The sequence below is a fragment of the Eurytemora carolleeae genome, unplaced genomic scaffold, assembly GCF_000591075.1.
Source record: "Eurytemora carolleeae unplaced genomic scaffold, Eaff_2.0 scaffold1258, whole genome shotgun sequence".
NCBI classification, from domain to species: Eukaryota; Metazoa; Arthropoda; class Copepoda; order Calanoida; family Temoridae; genus Eurytemora; species Eurytemora carolleeae.
Window position 1 is genome coordinate 15063 of NW_019397555.1, and position 22123 is coordinate 37185.

Here is a 22123-nt window from a genome sequence, read left to right on the forward strand (position 1 = left end):
GTAGGATAAAATAATTCAAAATGGTGATAAAAAATTCGTATTTTTACAAAGAAAGTTTACAAAGAAAATTTACAATAAAAAAGGAAAAAAGAGGTAGTGCTGAATGCAATCAGCAGTTTGAACGTTTTTTTTTAACCTTTTCTAGAAAGATCTTTCATTTTGAAGTGTTCAAAAACCCGGAAAAAATAGTACAAAAAATGTAATGTTCATAACATCAAAAAACAAAAAAAAATTCGAGTTTTTATTTAAACTTTTGTTGAAAAGGTTTGAATAAAAAAAATATTCTTGACATTAAATTGCAAGAAAATGTTCATAAATTCGAAATGCATTCAGTTATTTAATATTAGGAAGAACAAATCAAGTGACTCTGCATTTTTTAAAGTGGCATATCCGATTCACAAGGGTACTGTACCCTTAAAAGCTTTGTTATTTCTAGAATGCATGAGATACAAATCATTTTCTCTTTGAAAGTTGATTATTTTCAATTGTAATTTCTGTGTGAAAGGACTTAAAAATAATGCTTCAGAAACAACATGGAGAAAATTATCAGAAGTAAAGTAAGTTTAAAATAGAAAAACTAAACGGTACCGATGTGAATTGAGCATATCCCTTGTGAAAAGGGAAGGTCTCTTCAGATTTCAACACAAGTCCCTTTATACACTTCTCTCTTCTCCCCTCTGTGTAATCTGAGATAGGATTACTTAGCACAATATTAAAGGCTGGAAGCATGGCGAGGAAAACAAGGGAATGTTCAAGATTAACGATATGGCATCTAGGAAGGATTGAGGAGTCGGCCATAAGCTAATATCAAGAATATTCCCTTCTATTTACTAAACTTGTAGATCCTAGATCCATACATTATACCACTCCGTGTAAGCAACAAACAACTGTATAACTATGACAAGTACAGTAAATCTACAATATGTACAAAATAGATGTGTACATGTTAATACTGAGTGTACATCATGTACACCGTACAGTGTGTACACAATCATTGAGATCGATAAAAAAACGTTGATTAACATATTTATAGAGTTAGTGTATCTATTAATCTATGGATATTCTGCAAGATCTATTTATTTATTATTCAATGGATATTCCGCAAGATCTATATATCTATTAATCTATGGATATTCCACAAGATCTATATATTTATTAATCTATGGATATTCCGCAAGATCTATATATTTATTGAACTAAGGATATTCCGCAAGATCTATATATTCATAAATCTATGGATATTCCACAAGATCTATACATTTATAAATATATGGATTTGCTGCTAGATCTTATGGATATTCCGCATGATCTCTATATTAATTACTCTATGGACAGAAAAACGAAAAGAATGAGATTTTCGTGTAAATTAGATCAGACGATGAGATTGCTAAAATAAGGGATTTTGTTAAATAAAAGGGGTTGAACTAATGTATCTATTGAGTAGGGAGGTGGTTTCCTTTTTCATAAATCATGGATTTAAAAATGTAAAAAAGTGGTTGAAAAAAATCATTTTAATGTGAATATTCGGCTAGTAAGAAAACCTTTCGTTTTTTAACATTTTGAAGAATTTGTACGATAAATATACATGTTACAATATTACATGCAAGAACAGAACTCCGCAAACATAATTATATTCTATGATAAAATCTTCTAAACTAGGAATCCTTCGCTAAGATTTACTGACAGCTGGGTTCGAATTGCCTGAAAACAATAATGTTAAAAACAATTATACATACAGTGATAACCAGAAAACTCAGAAATAGAAAGACGACTTTTAGAATCAAGATATAACTTTATATTAGCATGATAAACAACAATCAGACAGTGTAAACAAACCCATTTCAATAAATTAGTGATTTAATAAGTCAAATTATTCAACATAAAATACACTGAAGTATTGCTGTAAAGTCGTCTTCCTATTTTCTGGTCATCACTTTATTAAAGGATTGTCGACATAATTTTAAACCGACCCTCCATTAAAGGGCCAGAAAGCGTAATTACAACAATACCCTTGAAACCCTTATCTGATCTAAAGTGTAGAAGATTTTTCTGAAAAGTATTTATTACAATCATTTTCTTCATTTCTTCTGATATGCAAGAAATGCGCAAGTCACTTCCGTAGAAAACCACAAATGTAAATGAACAGTTGAATACAAAAATATATGGAGATATATATCATACTTGATCAGACAAATCGTTTGAGGGTACCGTTGTAAATCGGGCATCAACATCTTTGCATCGTGGGTCCCTTGTAATTACACTTCCAGTTACATTAAGTAAGTGCAATTAAAAAATGGTATAGTTGTGAATCAGATACGCCCTTTAGCTAACAAAATGTATAAGTCCTTGTTTATTTGACCAAACAAATCTTTTCAGGGTACCGTTGTAAATCGGACATTGCCATCTTTGCGTGGGGGTCTCTTGAAATTAAGCTTCCAGTCCATATGAGTTAGTACAGAGCGTCCCATATCATATTAGATTATCTCCAATCTTTAATGCCAAAATACGCACATAATACGGTCTAATTTGATGTGGGACACCCTGTAGGTGTCTATGTTGGAAAAAACTGTTATGTTGTTGTTGTGCATCTCCCAATTCAAATGATTGATATAAACATTAAACATCAATATGTTGGTTTAAACCTACTCAATAGTTCCAACCGACTTGTAGCTATATCCAATTTCTCTAATATCTAATCAAAAGTATATTGCTACCCCCTGGTCATAAACAATGATGTATAAAGTCCTCTTAGATAAATATCCTTAAGTAGTAAGCATCAGATACTTAACTAAAGAGGCTTTCAGTTCGAATAAATGAATAATTTTTTCTACCTAAGTATTTAATATGGTATTACAGGATTTGGGAGGAGGGGAGGGGAGGGATGAATCATTAATAATTTTATTTACTATAATTTATAATAATTTAATCTATTTCCATAGATTTCTTCCCAGACAAAATCAAATCAAATGAGAATATTGGGGTCGTCCTACACCACCCCACGGGGCAAATTTGAGTTAACTAATACTAAATAAGTTGGAAATGTGGTCTCAATTGTAATCATTTTGATTTATCTTTACCTCTTCTTTAAAAGTCACTTAAAAAATGTTAGGTACTTTACCAAAGAATTTATCCCAAGTAGCAACTTCCCAAGGGTATTTTCCCAAGTGTCAACTTTCCAAATATGTGCAATTTCCCAAGGGGCAACTTACCAAGTCTGCCCTAGCAACAGAGTTCGGCCCCCCAGCCTGTTATAGCCGCGGAGCTCGCTCTCTAACCCATCCTAGCAGCAGCGCTCGGCCCCCATTGCAGCCTGCGGCACCTCAGAGGGCCTAACTTAACCTTTGGGAAGTTGCCGCTTGGGAAATTGCACACTTGGGATGTTGCAACTTCGGAAGTCGCCGTTGGGAAAATACCTTTAGGAAAGTACCTAGCCCCACTTAAAAAAACGTCGACAGTTTCTATAATTAAAATGATGTGTGGTTTATAACCTGTATAGAGTTAATAATCTTCTTCTGGTGTCCGACCAGTGTGACCCCCAGGTCAACCAGCTGGGTCAACCCTAGTCTCGCAACCTGGACACATCAATTAATCAATCAAATAATCAATCTATCAGCCTTAAACTAAATCAAGAAAACCAATCAATCAATGAATCAATGAATAAATCTCAATCAATCAATCAGTAAATCAGTCCTAAACTAAATCAATGAACCAATAAATCAATAAATTAATTAATCAAACTATCAATTGATAGACCGATGAAAAAAGTGATTTAACAATAAATGATATAGTCAATCAACCAATGAACCAATGAATAATGAATCAAAATCAATCCAATTACTGATCAGTTGATCAATCAATCAATGATTCATCAGGCAAACAAGCAAAATCAATATTAATAATCTAATGGACCAACAAGTTAGACATTTTACTGCTGAAAGTGAAATATATTCATGTGATTTTGTTTTTATAAGAGCGAAAAAAATATTAGATATATTTTTATACAGACAAAGAAATATTTTCTTCTATGAATTTTTTTCAGACCAAGGGGTCGGAGTTAGGAGGCAGTAAAAGAGGAAAACTTGAGATTTTGTTGTTCTAAATTTTGTAACTTTAATACCTGGTCAATGTTGACTATTCCGGCAGCGGCGAAGTTATCACTGTATCTAAAGAAAAATAAATTCAAAACTGTTTTTAGCGCTATTTGGAGGCAATTGGGGGTAACAAAGTTGAGGTCAGAACACCGATCTCGATATCATACATGCATGGACAATTCAAAGTTTGAGGATAAATACTTCATCCTTTAATAAAAGTTANCCCCCCCGAGATATCTGAGAGGAATTAAAATTAATCCTCTGACACGATTGTTCTGACTTCTGTTGATTATTTTTTTTTTGGTGTGGAAATTGAGAATTAAATACCAGGAAATCGTTAACTTAACAATAGAACGGTAGAAAGGTTCAATTTGGATCAATTTCGTGAATTTTGGCGAATATTTCCCCATATCAATTAAGATGATATTTAAGTTGTTTGTGCTTTCCTCCCCTCCCTCAGCCTAAGCTGGTAAGTCAATTAGAGCTTCTGAAATACGGAACATATTTTATTTTTCATGAAAATGCGCGAAAATAACAAAAATAAATAATCGGATTCCATATACTTTCGCCTTGGGTCGTTTATATTAAATTAAATTGTTAAGTGAGTACTTTACTTAATTTGTAATCTTTTAAACCAGTTTATCCGTTTTCGGATTTAACTCCCAACTCTTGTTTTTTTTCTAAAAATAAGATAAGCTTTTAAAACCTTGGAACATTTTCAGATATTACTTAGAGAGGACATAAGCTTTTGGACAAAAATATTTTTTTTTCAAAATTGACTAATTGACAATTTCGTAAACAAACTAAGAACATTCCTGTGGTTCTACCGAGTTCCCCGATAAAAAATTGAGTTTCAATTTTATATATATAGGGGAATGTTAAAAAACATAAGATTTGAAAGATAGATCAGGAAAAATTGAAGAGCAGGGGAAATATTTCACGAAAGTAGGTGATGGTCTTTTAGATCCTTTTCCAGAAATTTCATAATTGGACTAGATAACAAGAAATCCTGATTCACAACGGTTCCCCTTAAAGGGAGTGTTCGCGAAAAATGAAAGGTGGTATAGGCTTAATGCGATATAAAAGCGCTTTTGATCGCTACTAATCTTACTTCTATCTGTTGCGTCTATAAGGAGAAAATTGTTAAAAACGACTCACACCGAAGAACGCAGCGTCCATACAAATTCGGAAAGATGCAACATTCAACTCGGATCGTAAACAAATCAATTTAATTCCAAACAAATCATTCAGATATTACAAACAGTAGTCATAGCTTATTTTTCGACGCATTCGTATATAATTAATATTTCATAATATTTTTGATTTAAAAAAAAAAAATTTTCGGTGGCGCCGGATTTTCGAACATTCCTGGAAAATATGAAAATGTCGTCTTCATTATCAAAAATCTTCGAAACAGGAATAAATGTTTTCAAAAGTAACTCTCAGATCATGAAAAATACAAAATATTTTGAAATATGAACTATTTACGAATGCGTCGAAAAATAATCGATGATTAGTGTTCTTCGGTATTAGTCATTTTAACAATTTTCTCCTTATAGACGCAACAGATAGAAATAATATAAGTAGCAATCAAAAACGCTTTTATATCGCATTAAGCCTACACCCCCTTTCATTTATCTCGAACACTCCCTTTAAAGCGTTGTCTGATCAATTATTATGAATGAAATGTATAAAGAAGACACTTCGAAAAATGCTTCAACTGAGATATCCACATTTTTTTGCTGAAGTGTTCATTTCTTTAAACGTGATTATTTCTCGCTCATAAGAAACGATGAATATTTCGAGTCAAAAAAAATATGTTATATTCCACATTATTGATCAGCTAAAAGTTTCAAGGGCACAAATGCCATCTTTGCATAGATCACTTGTCATTAAACTTTCATTCCCTTTAAAAACTTTTATCAAGGGGGTATATTTAAAGAACTAAAACCTCTCCCTCCTAGAGGGAGGACGATTTTAAAAATCTGGGGGAAATCAAATTTAGACATAAAGAGATATCTTACTTTCACTAAATTTTCCCAATTCAGCTAAAAAACCAGAGCTGAAAACTTTAGAATGAGATATCCTTAATCCCGATTACTTAATCTGAGTATCCAATGAACACACTTTTGATTTTATACTTAAACCGTCCTTTCCTGGATATAGTAGAGAAAAATCAAAAACAGTTTTTTTTTTAATTTAGAGAGTCCCTCCCGTTTCTGTATATAATCTTAAATGGCGAGCAAAATTTCAAATTTATCGGCTTCATGCGACTTTGATTGGTTGAATTTTATACAGTTTTCAGGATACAAATACAATTTTAGATTAGTTTCGAGATGAAGAATAAAAGAGGATCAAGCATTAATCTCAATATCCACCATTCTAAAGTTTTCAGCTCATAACAAAAATTTTGTGATACATAACTTCCGAGTGGAAAATAATTTACAAATGGGAAGGGGGGGGGGGGTCAAGAATAAAAACACACCACCCCTGTATTTTATTTCAGTTATCTAAAAAGTAAACTCACCTTGACATTTTAATGTTGGCCAACCATTCATCAACAGAGTTGAATTGAGTCAAATCAGGGGCATCAGGAGCAAATGGATTACAGGACTGAATAAATTAAAAATATTTAAAAAAAGGTTTTCCCAAAAAACTAACGTTCTAACTTACTAACTAAATATGTTTTGTCCAGTATATTTTTATATATATATTACATATATTAAGGCAGAAAAAGATAAGTTACAATCAAAACAAAATCTAATATATACATGTACAAACAAAAATGTATATATTTAAGACAAAAGCAAAAAATGTAGCTTGTAGATGAATGAACTATAGTATACAAGAATATATGAAGGAATGAAGTAAAGGATGAAGTGAAGGATAAAAGGATAAAAAGGAATAAAATAAAGAATGAAAGAAATGAAATGAAGGATGAAGGGAATAAAATGAGGGATGAAAAGAATAAAATGAAAAATGAAAGAAATGAAATGAGGGATGAAAGGAATGAAATGAAGGATGAAAGGAATAAAAGGAATGAAATGAAGAATGAAAGGAACAAAATAAAGGATGAAAGGAATAAAATGTAAGGATGAAGAGAATGAAATGAAGGATGAAAAGAAGAAAAAGGAAGAAAGGAATAAAATGTAGGATGAAGAGAATGAAATGAATAAGAAAAGGAATAAAATGGGGGATGAAAGGAATGAAATGAAGAATGAAAGGAATAAAATGAGGGATGAAAGGAATGATATGAAGAATGAAAGGAATAAAATAACGGATAAAAGGAATGATATGAAGAATGAAAGGAATAAAATGAGGAATGAAAGGAATAAATGAAAGATAAAAAAAATAAAATAAAGGATATTAGGATTAAAATGAGGAATGAAAAGAATAAAATGAAGGATAAAAGAAATAAAATAAAGGGTGAAAAGATGAATAAAGGAATGTAATGTAGGATTTCAGTATAAATAAATGAAAGAGAAAGAATAAAAGTTGAATAAAGAAAAAAGGTATGATATGATAAATGAATTGATTAATATACTGGTGAATTAAGGATGAATAAATGAATGAATAAATTGATAAATGAATACCTGATTACTAGCAATCTTCCTTAATGTTTCTGGACAGCAGATCAGTTTATCTAATGTTTTGACAATATTTCCAAAACTAGGTCTGTGCGCTCGTTCTCGTTGCCAACAATCCAGCATTAGCTGATGGAGTGCTTCAGGGCAGTCCATGGGGGCAGGTAATCTAAACAATATTTATGGAAATGATTTTTTATGAATTGAACAAACAAAAGGCAAGTATTTTCTTACTTTGTGAGTCCTCGCCCCCTCCTCCCATTTTTTCTATATAAAAATCACTTACTTTCCCCTGCAATTAAGTGAGAAAAAAACACATCTTTTTGCATTTCGCACAAACATACCTAAGTTTTCGGGGAAAAAAAATTTAATGAGGGGGAGGGGGAAATGAATATTTTTTTAGACAATCTGTGATACTGAATTCCCAACAATTTAATCTTCACCAACTGGGGATTAAAGAATCTTATATACCACCCCAAATAAACTTGTTAAAAAGATAATTAATAACTTTATATTTACCTGAACCCCTTCTCTATCTGTTTGATAACCTCCTGGTTAGTCCAGTCCCAGTAAGGTCTCTCTCCGTAGCTCATTACCTCCCACATTACGATACCAAACGACCAGGCATCCTTAACATGATTTATCAGTAAGGGTAGCTTTTTACCTTTAAAAATTACTTTACAAAAAGAACCTAGCTAAAAGAACCTAGGCTAAAAAAGCTAAAAAAGGGTGTTTTATTTTCGAGAAAAGTTGTGGAAACAAACACATGAAAAAGTAATAAAAAGAAAAGTGTGGGTAGGACACTCGGTGTTATAATTATTTATAAATACTTTAAAGGGATGTTAAGGGAATTTTGCTTTTAGGGTTCCCAAGCTCATGCAAAATTGGTCTTTCAGTAACTAAGTAAATTTTGTAATTTCCCGTAAAACTGAGGTATGTTCATTTAATTCCATCCAATACGATCCCAAATGTTGATTGATTGATATTAGGGGAGCCAAGTTGTATAAAAAATTCCATACTGCAGAATTATGTATACAACAAGAGAGTGTTTATTTTTCTGTATCTTTTATATTGATTACTGTAGGATACTTAAACTTTTAACACCCCAAATGCAGAGCACATTTCTGAAATGGAACTATATGGACCCCTGGTAAAAAGTTGTAAGCAATAATCTGTTGAGATGACCCTGCTACAAAAAATTCATTAAAATAATGAACGTACCGACGAGGAGGTAAATTTTCTAAATGCTATTGCTTCAGGAGCAGTCCATCTGACTGGTATCTTTCCTCCACGAGTAGTGTAGGCTCCGTCTATGGCCGATTCAGATATTTCTCTAAAAAGGGAAAACAAACGTTTAGAAATTATTTACTGAGCTTGTGAACTATACTATAGTGGAATGGTAACCCATCAAATGGCTAAATGAATGTGTCTTCAATAGTTAGTTTTTTTTTTAAGAAGAAGCGAAATAATGTTTTTATGAATTTTCAGGTTTTTCTTCTAGCACACTAAAGGGGACTTATCAAACAAGTTTAATTTACTTATTTTTAAATATTTGATACGCAGCCCTTTAACCCTTTATTCAATAGAAAAAGTGTACTAAAACTAAAACCTATGTAGAGAATCCCGTAAAACTTAAGAAGTTCAAATGTTTACCTGCTTAGGCCGAAGTCCGCAATTTTACAGACGAGTTGAGAGTTAACCAATACGTTTCTAGCTGCTAGGTCTCTGCAATACAAACATCATGACTTCATTGGTATCAAAAACAAACATGACGTCATTGATGACAAAAAACATGACGTCATAAGTTAAAAAAATAATAGACGTCATTGCTGACAATAACAACCATGGCGTCATTGCTGACAAAAACAAACATGATGTCATAGATGACAATAACAAATATGTCGCCAATGGTAAAAAAAAACATGTAATATGGTGACAAATTCAACCGTGACGACTTAAATAAGCAAAAAAACAAGACGATTTTGGCGACAAAAAAACGTATACAACGTCCAGTGACAAAAAACAAACATGTCGTTATTGGTGACAAAAACAACCGTGACGACCTAAATGAGCAATGAAAACAAGACGATTTTGGCGACAGAAAAACATATACATTATACAACGTCCATAGTGACAAAAAACAAACCTGACGTTATTGGTGACAAAAACAACCATGAAACTTGAATGAACCAAAAAACAGAACGTTTTTAGCGCGGAAAAAAGATACAACATCCATAGTGACAAAAACATAAATGGTGTCATTAGTGAGAACGTCATCGACGATAAAAATACTTTTTGACGTTAATGTTTAAAGTTAGTATGATGCGTGCGACATGTTCAAAGAAACGTCTCTTTTCATTATTTATTTATAAGTCCTTATTTTTACTGTTTAAAAATACTTTCTTCAAGGAAAACTTTACTAATCCGTGAAAAGGGGAAACTATTTTCTGAACTCTGACCTTTCAAAAAGTTAATATTTTGGATTACAATTTATAAAACAAAAATTTGACCAAAGACAAAGTTTAAGTTTCTATACGTTGAAAAATATACAACCCTGTTTCTAAATCTTCTAATGAACTTGGATTAGAAACAGAGTGTTCTAAATAATTTATAAAAATCAAGAGTTTCCGAAATTTAAAATCTTTTCTTAAAATGGTATAATTTGGTCTTTTGATAAACTTAAAGGGACTGTTGGCAGAATTTCAAATGAACCTGGATTTAAAGATGGCAATGTCTGATTCTAAACGGTACCCTTAAAGCTTTGTTATACTCAAGTAAGAATAAGATATAACCAATGTTATTTATGTAAAAACCGAGTATTCTCAACTGCAGTTTCTCTACAAAACTGACCTGCGCATTTCTTCTGCAGGAAAACATATAGGATCATTATCAAAATTTAACACTTTTAAACTCAGAAAAAAACGACAATATCTTCAACATTATTTTAAAAAAAACGTTTCATGAGTACCGTTGTTAATCGGGCATTCTCATCTTTGCATGAAAGTTTACTTGAAATTACAATTTCAGTACCTATGAAGCGAATAAACATAAAAACCTTCTTAAACATTTAATCATTCCAGGTTCAATTTAAAATTAATTTCAATTTTTCATCAAGATAAAAAATGTTACATTTTGCTTAATGGATAGATGCAGTGATGCAGCAGATAAACTATATCTATATGTGCAATTTACACTGTACAGGGTGTCAAGTGTACATTTATCTTTTTTATCATTAAAACGATCCTAAAACTAAAAAGAACGTATAGAAATAAATCTTCACTTTCGTAGTAACAAAATGTGTACTGTGCAGTAAGTCTACATTATAAATTCTACCAAACGGTATCTAGAATTGATAAGGGGTTAAATCTCAAAATAGACTATGTACAGAAGCTTTGAAATCATTTACAGAAAAAAAATCACCTATGTACATAACTCATTTCAGCCAGGTACTGCATACCGTACGCTATTCCCCGCATCATACCGACCTAGTATACATAAAATTATCAGTGAGAGTACAGTGTGCATGTGTACATGAATATTGTCGATACATAATGTACTCAGATGTACGATAGATGAAGATACTTGTGGAAAACATCAAATTTTATTTTTCTAATCGTTATGTCTTTGAAACCTGATGGTTTTAAGAGTAGAAAAAAACTTACCAATTGCATAACTTGAAATTTCCCATCGTTAGCTCGAAGGAAAGTATCCAGGGAACCGTTCTCCATATACTCAGTGATAATCATTACTGGGGTTGCTTTAGTTACTACTCCCTAAAATCATAATTAATTTGTTATATTTTTCTTTTAATTAAAAATTATCATTGTATATTATTATCAAGGGGGCCTGAAGATCAGATTAATCTGCAGATTAACTAAAGATCAAGTACATGAATTGATCTCGATATCCACAATACAAGAGTTTCCCCCCGCAGCAAAGATATTAAAAAGTAACTTAATTGTCTAGTCTATTTTTGATAATATGCTTATAAATATGTGGTGCTAAAAAATGGCGTTTTTTATGAGCTATACTTTTGGTGATATTATTAATAGCGCAGTTTTCTCCGGCCCACGTCTTTTGAAGCATTTCCAATTTGTTCATATAATTACATTTTTTACTACGGTTGAACTGAAAATAACATCTTTAACGAACCAATCAAAGAAATAATTATCAACGTGACGAGAATCTAATTCAAAGTGACTTTTTTATATCTATGAGGGACCTCTCAGTAAAAAAGGGAAATACTCGATCTACAGCAAATTGGAAAAAATTAGCTTTGTAATCACTAACTTTAAGGTCTAAACAATGTAAATTTCGTTTGGTTGAATTTATTTTATAAAAAAACGGCTGTTTTGTCCTTACTGTCTACAGTAAAGATAACTAAACAAAAATAAACAGCTCTAAACAGTTTTTTAAAGTTTATTTTGTTTTAACACATGATCTTTTTATTTTACAAAAAAGAAAAGGGTGCAATCAAAATAATTATTTTTTTTAATTTCTAGCAGACGATATATTCCAAGTAGAAATCACTGCTCACAATACTAACTCAAAAAATATGGAAAAAGACGATTTTGAAGTCGTCACTCTTTTCTCCTGTTCATTGGGACAAACTGTAGTTGTTTCCTACAACTTGTCCCTCTTTTCTCCTGTACATTGGGACAAACTGTAGTTGTTTCCTACAACTTGTCCATCTTTTCTCCTGTTTATTGGGACAAACTGTAGTTGTTTCCTACCACTTGTCCTCTTTTCTCCAGTTTATTGGGACAAACTGTATTTGTTTCCTACCACTTGTCCCTCTTTTCTCCTGTTCATTGGGACAAACTGTAGTTGTTTCCTACCACTTGTCCTCTTTTCTCCTGTTTATTGGGACAACTGTAGTTGTTTCCTACAACTTGTCCCTCTTTTCTCCTGTTTATTGGGACAAACTGTAGTTGTTTCCTACCACTTGTCCTCTTTTCTCCTGTTTATTGGGACAACTGTAGTTGTTTCCTACAACTTGTCCCTCTTTTCTCCTGGTTATTGGGACAAACTGTAATTGTTTCCTACAACTTGTCCCTCTTTTCTCCTGTTCATTGGGACAAACTGTAATTGTTTCCTACAACTTTTCCCTCTTTTCTCCTGTTTATTGGGACAAACTGTAATTGTCGCCTTTTCAAAACAAAATTTGCCGGTTTTCTCAAAAGATGTTTTCAGACTCAACCCTCATCAGGGACAATTTATTGACATAATGTAATGTTTTCAAAAAGTAAAAAAATTCACGTGATTAATTTTCTTGAAGATGTTACCTGTAAAAATATGACATTAGGATGTTCGAACTGTCCCATGATACTGGCTTCTGTTAGGAAATCAGATCTTGCCTTCTCACTCGATCCAGGCTTCAGGGTCTTTATTGCAACACTAAATAGTTAATATTAAAATAACTATTGTTTACACTATTTGTTTGGTTCCCAGTCTTATTAAGTTTTTGGACAGAAATTTTCTCTTTATCGAAAAGGCTTGAACCTTCGAAATATAGATATAATTTCAGACCAAAAACTTTATATCAGAATATTAGTGTTATAGGTAATTTCATGAAAGTTTGTGTATTCATCATTTTTCAATGGCTATTTCTGGATAAAATAAGTTTTGTAACAAAGCAGACGTAAAATGTAATGTAAAGTAAATTTCAATTTTATTTTCATTTCAATTGAGAAAAAATATTTTGAAAATATCGAAATATTTTGAAGAAAATCCGGGAACCAATCAAACCTTTATAGCACACGTCCTATAATGCACAGCAATTTATCTTTATAGCGGGATGATTACTGTATTGCACGGTGCATTAATATACGGCTAATTTAACTTTAAAGCACGATGATTACCGTATAGCACGTTCATAATGAAATTGACGATGAAGTGAGTAAGAATGATTAAGTACACAATAGTTTTATAAAACCAATATTGCACTTGTATAGGGACTGTAAGCGTATAGCACGTTCATAATGAAATTGACGATGAAGTGAGTAAGAATGATAAAGTACACAATAGTTTCATAAAAACAATATTGCACTTGTATAGGGACTGTAATGAAATTGACGATGAAGTGAGTAAGAATGATAAAGTACACAATAGTTTTATAAAACCAATATTGCACTTGTATGGGGACTGTAAGCGTAACTATCCCTTCAATCAAATCTTCCACCCTATTGATGTAATAAATGTTTCAAAGGTACTGTTGAAATCAGGCATTCTAATATATTTCTAAGAAGCTTCACAAAATATGAAATGTAAATCCAATCTCAAAATTGCATGCTGGACAAGTTTGCTTTTAATATATTAAGCAACATTTGTACTCTGATTGAAGATATTAATCCAAAACGAAAAAAATCCTTTTTAATTATGACAAATCGTTCTGATCAGAGAAAAAAATTACATAATGTAAAATCAAAATTATCACAAATACAAGTCAAAAACCCTTTAATGTCTCAAAAAAATCAAATATTAGGAAAAATGTTCAGTTTGTGCGTGTGACAAATTCGTTCAGTTACTTATTTCTGCAAGAAAAAGGGCAGGTAGATTATCAATGATAAAAATCAGGGGGTTGGGGGCATAAATAAAATATTTTTAAATTTGAAAAGTAATCGTGTTGAATCCTGCTTCAAATTCTAGCTTGTATATATATAAAGGTCTCGAGTATCTTTAATAAGTACTACGGTTTATACAATCGTTTATTACTAAGCGATAATGACTTCATATAAATAAATCTTGAAAAATATGTAAATGAAACCTCAAATATTTAATCTTTTGAATAAATACTTTCATTACTATTTTATAACCAAACTTTACATTTTACAAACTATGTCTGAGATTTTAAACCAAAATTTTTAATTATTAAAAAAAACTTAATTTAGAGGATTTTTATTAGATATATTAAAATATGTTGCATTGCGACCCATCTAACTGTGGAATATTAAAATATGCTGCATTGGGACCCATCAAACTGTGGGATATTGAAATATGCTGCATTGGGACCCATCTAACTGTGGAATATTGAAATATGCTGCATTGGGACCCATCTAACTGTGGAATATTGAAATATGCTGCATTTGGAATCCATAACACTGTGGAATATTAAAATATGCTGCATTGGGACCCGTAACACTGTGGGATATTAAAATATGCTGCAATGGGACCCATAACACTGTGGGATATTAAAATATGCTGCATTGGGACCCATAACACTGTGGGATATTAAAATATGCTGCATTGGGACACATAACACTGTGGGTTATTAAAATATGCTGGACAGTGGGGTCCTTCTTACAATGAAATGACTCTCCAATAGATATAAAGCTTTATTAATAAAAAAATACCCCTCTCTTCGAAATATTTTTTCTCTTTAAGGGTAGAAAATGGGGAAAATAAACGATTTTAAGTAACAAAGTATCAAACACGAAGGAATATTTGCCTTAAAATGTTAAATTTTACATTTACCAACTATAAATAATCGCCCCCCCCCCCTACACTGTTGCAAATTTTGCAAATAAGGGGGGATAAATTCATTAAACTTAGTCGAGTGTACACTCAGGTATTTGAGAAAAGAATTTCGAAAATATTCTTTTGTAATATTAATTTTTAACTACCGACTCCATGGGCTAAGAGAAAGTGTTTAAAGCGTAGAACAAATTAGCGGAGACTTTTTGAAAGAACAGGAAGAGTCAAACTTGTTTTTCATCCTTTCTTGCTCAGTAAAGGATCGCTAAATAATATAAAAAGGACTGTAAGCGTATTTTTTAGCTACTTTCTATACAAAGATGGCAATGTCCGATTAAAACTATATCATTGAAACCTTATTCTGAAAACAAAAATGTAAAAGAATTCACTTGAAAATAAGCAAAATTTGGACCCGATTGGTTCAGCTGTTTTAATGATTATTGGATTCAAACAAACAAGCCAAGTATATACATAGATTATGTTTAGTTAACTTACAGCATATCCTGCCTCTCTCCTTGCTGAAGACGACCTCTGCAAACATCTCCAAACTCTCCTCCTCCAATTATCGCCTCTATAGTGATGTATCGTGGATCTAACTCCTTAGCAAACTGACGGACAGCCTAGATTGTTAAAAGTATAAATTTTACACAATGTTTAAAGGGACTGTAAGCGTAATTTTAAGTGACCCTGAATGCAAGATGACAATGTCCGATTTATGGAGGGTCAGTTAAAATTATGAAATTATTATGTGATGTATCTTAGATCAAACTCCTTGGCAAACTGACATACAGCCTAAACAGTCAAAGGATTTTTTTTATATATTTCCCCAAAATCTAAAAAAGAAAAAGTTACATACTTATTGTTAGCACATTAAAAAAACTTGTGGAAAAAATAAAAAATTGGACATAAAGAAGCAAGCTTTCTTATTCTTTTTCATAAGAAACAAAATTCTATTTTCTTCGAGGGAAAATGATTTTGTAAAGGGGAAAAATTAATTAATTTTTAGAAAAAAAAATACTTTATTTGAACACTATATTTGCTGTATAAATGAATAACCCTGTATAAACATTTTGCATAACCCAATATAAATCTACTGTATAATCCTTTATAAATGTACTAGATAACCCTGTATAATGTACTGGATAACCCTGTATAAATGTACTGGATAACCCTGTATAATGTACTAGATAATCCTGTATGAATGTACTGGATAACCCTGTATGAATGTAATAGATAACCCTCTATGAATGTACTGTATAACCCTGTATAATGTACTGGATAACCCTGTATGAATGTACTGGATAATCCTTTATAAATGTACTAGATAACCCTGTATGAATGTACTGGATAACCTTGTATGAATGTACTGGATAATCCTGTATGAATGTACTAGATAACCCTGTATGAATGTACTGGATAACCCTGTATGAATTACTAGATAATCCTGTATGAATCTACTGTATAATCCTGTATAAATGTACTGTATAACCCTGTATAATGTACTGGATAACCCTGTATAAATGTATTGTATAACCCTGTGTGAATGTACCGGATAACCCTCTATGAATGTACTGTATAACCCTGTATGAATGTACTGTATAACCCTGTATAAATGTAGTGGATAACCCTGTATGAATGTACTGTATAACCCTGTATGAATGTACTGTATAACCCTGTATAAATGTAGTGGATAACCCTGTATGAATGTACTGGATAACCCTGTATGAATGTACTGTATAACCCTGTATGAATGTACTGTATAACCATGGATTTATAATAGATGGATATATCATAGTCAAGGTTTGATGTAATTTTTTCGCTGGGGTGTTATGCAGTACGTTATACATTGGACCCTGGAACTTACAATTTGTCTTTGGTCTTCGTAAAGTTAATAGATGTCAAATGAGCATAGAAAAACATTGTAAGTCTTTAAAACTTTAAGATTTAGCCTCCGTTATTTGTATTTTAAAAATTGAATTAGAGATACTAAAGATTTAAACAACCTTGCTGATATATAATATTTTGAATTTTAAACAAAATTCTCAATATCTTGGTCAATTCTTAAGGTACAAAAACGGCAGACCACTTTTTGGAATTCTGAAATTAAGGCGCCTTTGATGAAGAAAATGCTATGATCACAATATTTTAGCTATAGTATCTCATTTCTGCTTACTCCAGAGTCCAGGGCCCACTATCTACCAAAGTTCTTCTCTAATTTGGACCCTGAACTTCACTTCAAACTTTTTTAAAAGTACAAATTATTTTTATAGAATGAACAATAGCCAGAATAAAAATTTGTTATAGTAAAACCTAAAGTTTGCTATGCAGAGGTTTTAGAAATTTCCTAAAAATATCTAGGGTCCACCCAGAATAGTATAGATCGGTAAATAGAAGCATACATATATGCGGGCCGTGTGTATAACCCTGTATAAATGTACTGGATAACCCTGTATAATTTACTAGATAACCCTGTATGAACATATTGCATAACCCAATATAAACATACTGTATAATCATTAATCCTGTATGAATATTTCACGAATGGGGTTAGGCCGTTTTGTGAATATCAATACTTTTGTTATGAAATATTATTATATTCAGCTTGATTATAGTCTCCATTTTTTTCGAATCTCTTAAATCAGAATCTACAAAAATGTTAAGACCCCAAAAAAGAAACTCGGGAGTTTTGTCTAACGATAACTGTATAACCCTTAATAAATGTACTGTGTAGTGTACTGTATAACCTGGTGTGGATCCTCGTATGTATGGGGATCTATGTAGGTTTTATGAGTTGCAAATGTATTGAAGAGGGGTAGAGTTCCGGCAGTGTGAGTGTGCACAATACCTAGAGACAAATCAATCAATTAATCAATAAAAGGGACTGCAAGCGAACTTTCCAGCGACGGTGACCCTCCGTAAAATGATGACAACCGCCAATGCCGAATTCACATTGATACCTTTGAAACTTTTGTCTGATCAATAATGAAATTTTTTTGTCATTTTTCTAGAGTTAGCTCATAAGGTCTCCTGCAGTAAGATCGCAAGTCTCTTTTTTAAACATTAAAAATAAATAAATAATCAATTTTTAAAATTATAAACATTGATACTTTTTCATACTTGAGCAGACAAAGCTTTAAAGGGGAACATGGTGAACCGGTTTATTGACATTACGAATATAGTTCTTTAAAATCAATTTAATCAATATTTCGAACAAGTCAATCAATCAAATCAAATAAATCCATAGAATTCATTAAATCGATTAGATCAGTTAAATCAAAATGAACAATCATAACAATAAGAAAAAGTAAAGAAAAGTAAGCCATCAAATTTATCAAAATTTTTATGCAAACAAAATAATTCATATCAATTCAAAACAAAAAACAAAAACAAATTTAACAATAACTTAATCATTTCAATTAAATTACAAGAAACAACAACATATTCAACCCAAATAACACTTTCAATTTCAGATTAATTTCATATTAATTTAAATTGTGGATTAATTTTAAATCAATTTTAAGTTTGAATCAAAATCATATCAAATTGAATTTTGAATAAATTTTAAATCAATTTTAAATTCGGATAAATTTCAAATCAATTTTAGTTTTGGATCAATATCAAATCAAAAATATTTCAGTTCAATTTCAAATATATTTAATTTTTTATCAATATCAAATCAAATTGAATTTCGCATTAATTTCAAATCAATTTTAATTTTGGATCAATTTCAAATCAATTTTAGTTTTGGATCAATATAAACTCAAATTTATTTTCGCATCAATATAAAATTAATATTAATTTCGGTATCAATATATCCTGAAATCTTAAATAAATAAAACATACCATGTCCGCCGTCAACGGAGTAATGCGGAGATACACCACGGAACTCAAGAGTATCATTATCCCCCACCTTAACAGGTTTAGAGTAATAATAATAATGACAATAGTGATGACAATGACAATGCCAATGCCAATCCGAATCCGAATCCGAATCCGAATCCGAATCCAAATCCAAATCCGAATACGAATACGAATCCGAATCCGAATACGAATACGAATACGAATACGAATACGAATACGAATACGAATAAGAATAGGAATAAGAAAATAATAAGTATAAAATAGTAATAATAATAATAATGATAATAATAACGTTGGAAGGTTTACGATGAACATTAAAATTGGAACGTCTACGTTGAAACGCTTACGTTGGAACGTTAACCGTTTGTTAACGGTGAAATAAAAGTAATCTTTAAATCAATTTAAAAACATGTAAAAATCTCAGTTTTATTAAGTCTCCTGGAAGCCTAATCATCATGTATGTTTTAGAACAGTTAAATCTAATAATTTAAAGTGTTTGAGTTACATGCCAAATTAGCACTTAGATTCTATTTTGCTAAGAAGTCAATTCTGCCAATTTGATTCAGCAGAGAAGTCGCAATTGATATACAATATATCTACAATAGTTTTGCTCAAACATTTTATTGTATTATATAAAACAACAATTATTCATTAAAAATCTATTAACAAAATGACTAACTTACCAGGAAAAACCCAATTTTCTATTTTCCCCATATACATATATAAAATTCAATCATGTCAAATTAATTATTATAAATCATAAAATTGTTATAATTAAAAAAAATTTTCATTCTAGAATATAGCTTTAGTAAAATAACATAAATTAACTTTTAATAATATTGTGGAGAATTTCTTTAGAATCATTTGTGACCTAGGAGACTTTTTATGGCGCAAATTCAATCATTAAAATTCTCATAGATTGTTCATAATCATTTAAAAGGAATGATTTTGAGAATCGGTTTTTAAAAAATCATTCAAGAACGGTGACAAAAAATGTAGTAAAAAGTTAGCTATTTAGTTCAAACATTTTCTTAGATTTCCTAGAATTTTTATTGAAAAGACGACATTTAAAGAATTTGAACAAATTCATAGAGAATAAGAAATTCTCAGTTTGGTAATATAAACCCACGATTTTTTCAAAAACAATCCGTCTACGTTCGACAGCGAATCATGGCTTTGTAATGTATTATTCATAAACTGTTTCTGAATCAAAATTGAACAGAAAAAAGTTCAAAGAATATTATTCTTTTTGAGAATAAGAAGATAAACATTTTGTGAATATTAATATTTTTCACAGAACGTCATTCTTCCTACACACAATTCTTGAAAAATAATTAATTTGGATTCTCCCATGAAAAGCTTTGTTGGGGAGTAAATTAGAAAAGGCAAATCAAATGAAAATCATACCCGTACTGTATAACCCTGTATGAATGTACTGGATAACCCTGGATGAATGAGGGATATTAAAATATGCTGCATTGGGACCCATAACACTGTGGGATATTAAAATATGCTGCAATGGGACCCATAACACTGTGGGATATTAAAATATGCTGCATTGGGACCCATAACACTGTGGGATAACAAATAGATTATCAGGTACAATAGGTGGCAACAGAGAAATTAACCAATTATACACGACGTCATAAGTGTCAAATATAACAAGGAAAATGAAATTTTCTCAAATTAGTTGACATGTTTTCCAAGATTAAGTACAACAGTGTAAAGACAGAAAATGAAGAACAAATATAATTGCACTTATCTAACCGTTAGATAAGCCGTTAGATAAGCACTTTATTCTACAATAATCCCTATTATTGATGATTTTGTCGGACACAAAAACTGAATTGACTCTTGTGACGACAGAATACAACTGTACTGAGATTGTATCTATTTGGCATAAGGCTAAAATTGATAAAAACAACATTAAAAGAAAAAATTCATAAAAGTATTAAAATATTTAGAGCGGCCAATGACATGTCGGAAGTACAATAATGTCTTATAAACCTAATAACGACAGTGAAAAATATCTAAGTTTTTCTACCTTGAAAGTTTTTGATTCAGAAAAGGCTTTTAAGGGAACCATTGTGAATCGGAATGCTACTTTTATACCTGTTTCTTGACCCAGTCGTCTGACCCTTTCCTGAGATAGATTGTCACCATGATCGTCACCATCGTCAGCAGAATCAATCCTAGGAGTTCATATTTTAGAGAATGATTTTAGAAGATTTTTTTTGGAAAATTCATTTTATTTTCACCGTTCCCCAGAGATGTTCATTTTTCAGAAATACCGGGGGGGGGGGGGAAAATTATTATTTTTTGGGGGGGGGGGAAGGAAAAATTAGACTTCAAAAGGTAAGTTTTTCATTCTTTTTGATACTATTCACCCAAAAATTGACTTATTTTCCCCAATTTAGCTAATAATGGGGGCTCCGCGGAGCATGTATCAATTGTGGGAAAAAATAAAATTCGAATGCCTTTTCAAGAAAATATACACTCTTCCAACTCCTTAAAAACATTCATGGAAAAAAATATTGTTAAATGGTTGAATTGTTATCACACTTTACCTGCAACTACAGCTCCAACAATAGCAGGGGTTCCAGTTCCTTCGGGAACAGGGAATGACTCAGGATCACTTGCTCCCGTCATCTGATCAACATCAACATCAACATCAACATCAACATCAACATCAACATCAACATCAACATCAACATCAACATCAACATCAACATCAACATCAACATCAACATCATCAACATCAACATCAATATCAACACTTTTGTAATCATCTACCTGGTAAACTGCAGGTGTGAATTCTCCCCATTTCTGACTTGTCTTCGCTCGAACCTTAAAAGAAAATGATTTAAAAAAATGTTCTTTTATGAAATGTTGATTTGGTCAAAACAATTTGGTAAAAAATGGACTTGGATCATAGCTTAGCTGACAGGTTTTGGCCTCCTGATGCCCAGATTGTATTTGTTAAAACCAACTTAAAATTTCCTTAAGAACACTGAGGGGGAATTAGTGCCAAGAAAAGTAATAATTAGTCCCTTGAAAATAAATAATAACCTTAATGCAGACTTTGACACTGAAAGATTTTGTAAAGGGAGGGTT

General features: G+C 31.4%; 1 protein-coding gene across 1 annotated transcript in view; it reads right to left on the bottom strand.

Annotated features, from left to right (window-relative positions):
• Positions 1-1612: 1612 nt before the first annotated feature.
• LOC111714890 (ephrin type-B receptor 1-B) overlaps positions 1613-22123 on the bottom strand; it is a 34119-nt gene continuing 13608 nt past the window's right edge. Inside the window, exons 16-32 of the mRNA XM_023490104.1 lie at positions 21803-21856; positions 21577-21658; positions 21122-21201; positions 18992-19058; positions 17893-17993; positions 15644-15768; positions 12961-13072; positions 11338-11448; positions 11096-11160; positions 9329-9400; positions 8897-9008; positions 8195-8304; positions 7685-7844; positions 6619-6704; positions 4118-4163; positions 3489-3572; positions 1613-1701 (exon numbers count right to left, since the gene is read on the bottom strand). Coding sequence (XP_023345872.1) covers positions 1651-1701; positions 3489-3572; positions 4118-4163; positions 6619-6704; positions 7685-7844; positions 8195-8304; positions 8897-9008; positions 9329-9400; positions 11096-11160; positions 11338-11448; positions 12961-13072; positions 15644-15768; positions 17893-17993; positions 18992-19058; positions 21122-21201; positions 21577-21658; positions 21803-21856 — 1518 coding nt within the window. The 3' untranslated portion in view covers positions 1613-1650. The remainder of the gene's footprint in view (positions 1702-3488; positions 3573-4117; positions 4164-6618; positions 6705-7684; positions 7845-8194; positions 8305-8896; positions 9009-9328; positions 9401-11095; positions 11161-11337; positions 11449-12960; positions 13073-15643; positions 15769-17892; positions 17994-18991; positions 19059-21121; positions 21202-21576; positions 21659-21802; positions 21857-22123) is intronic.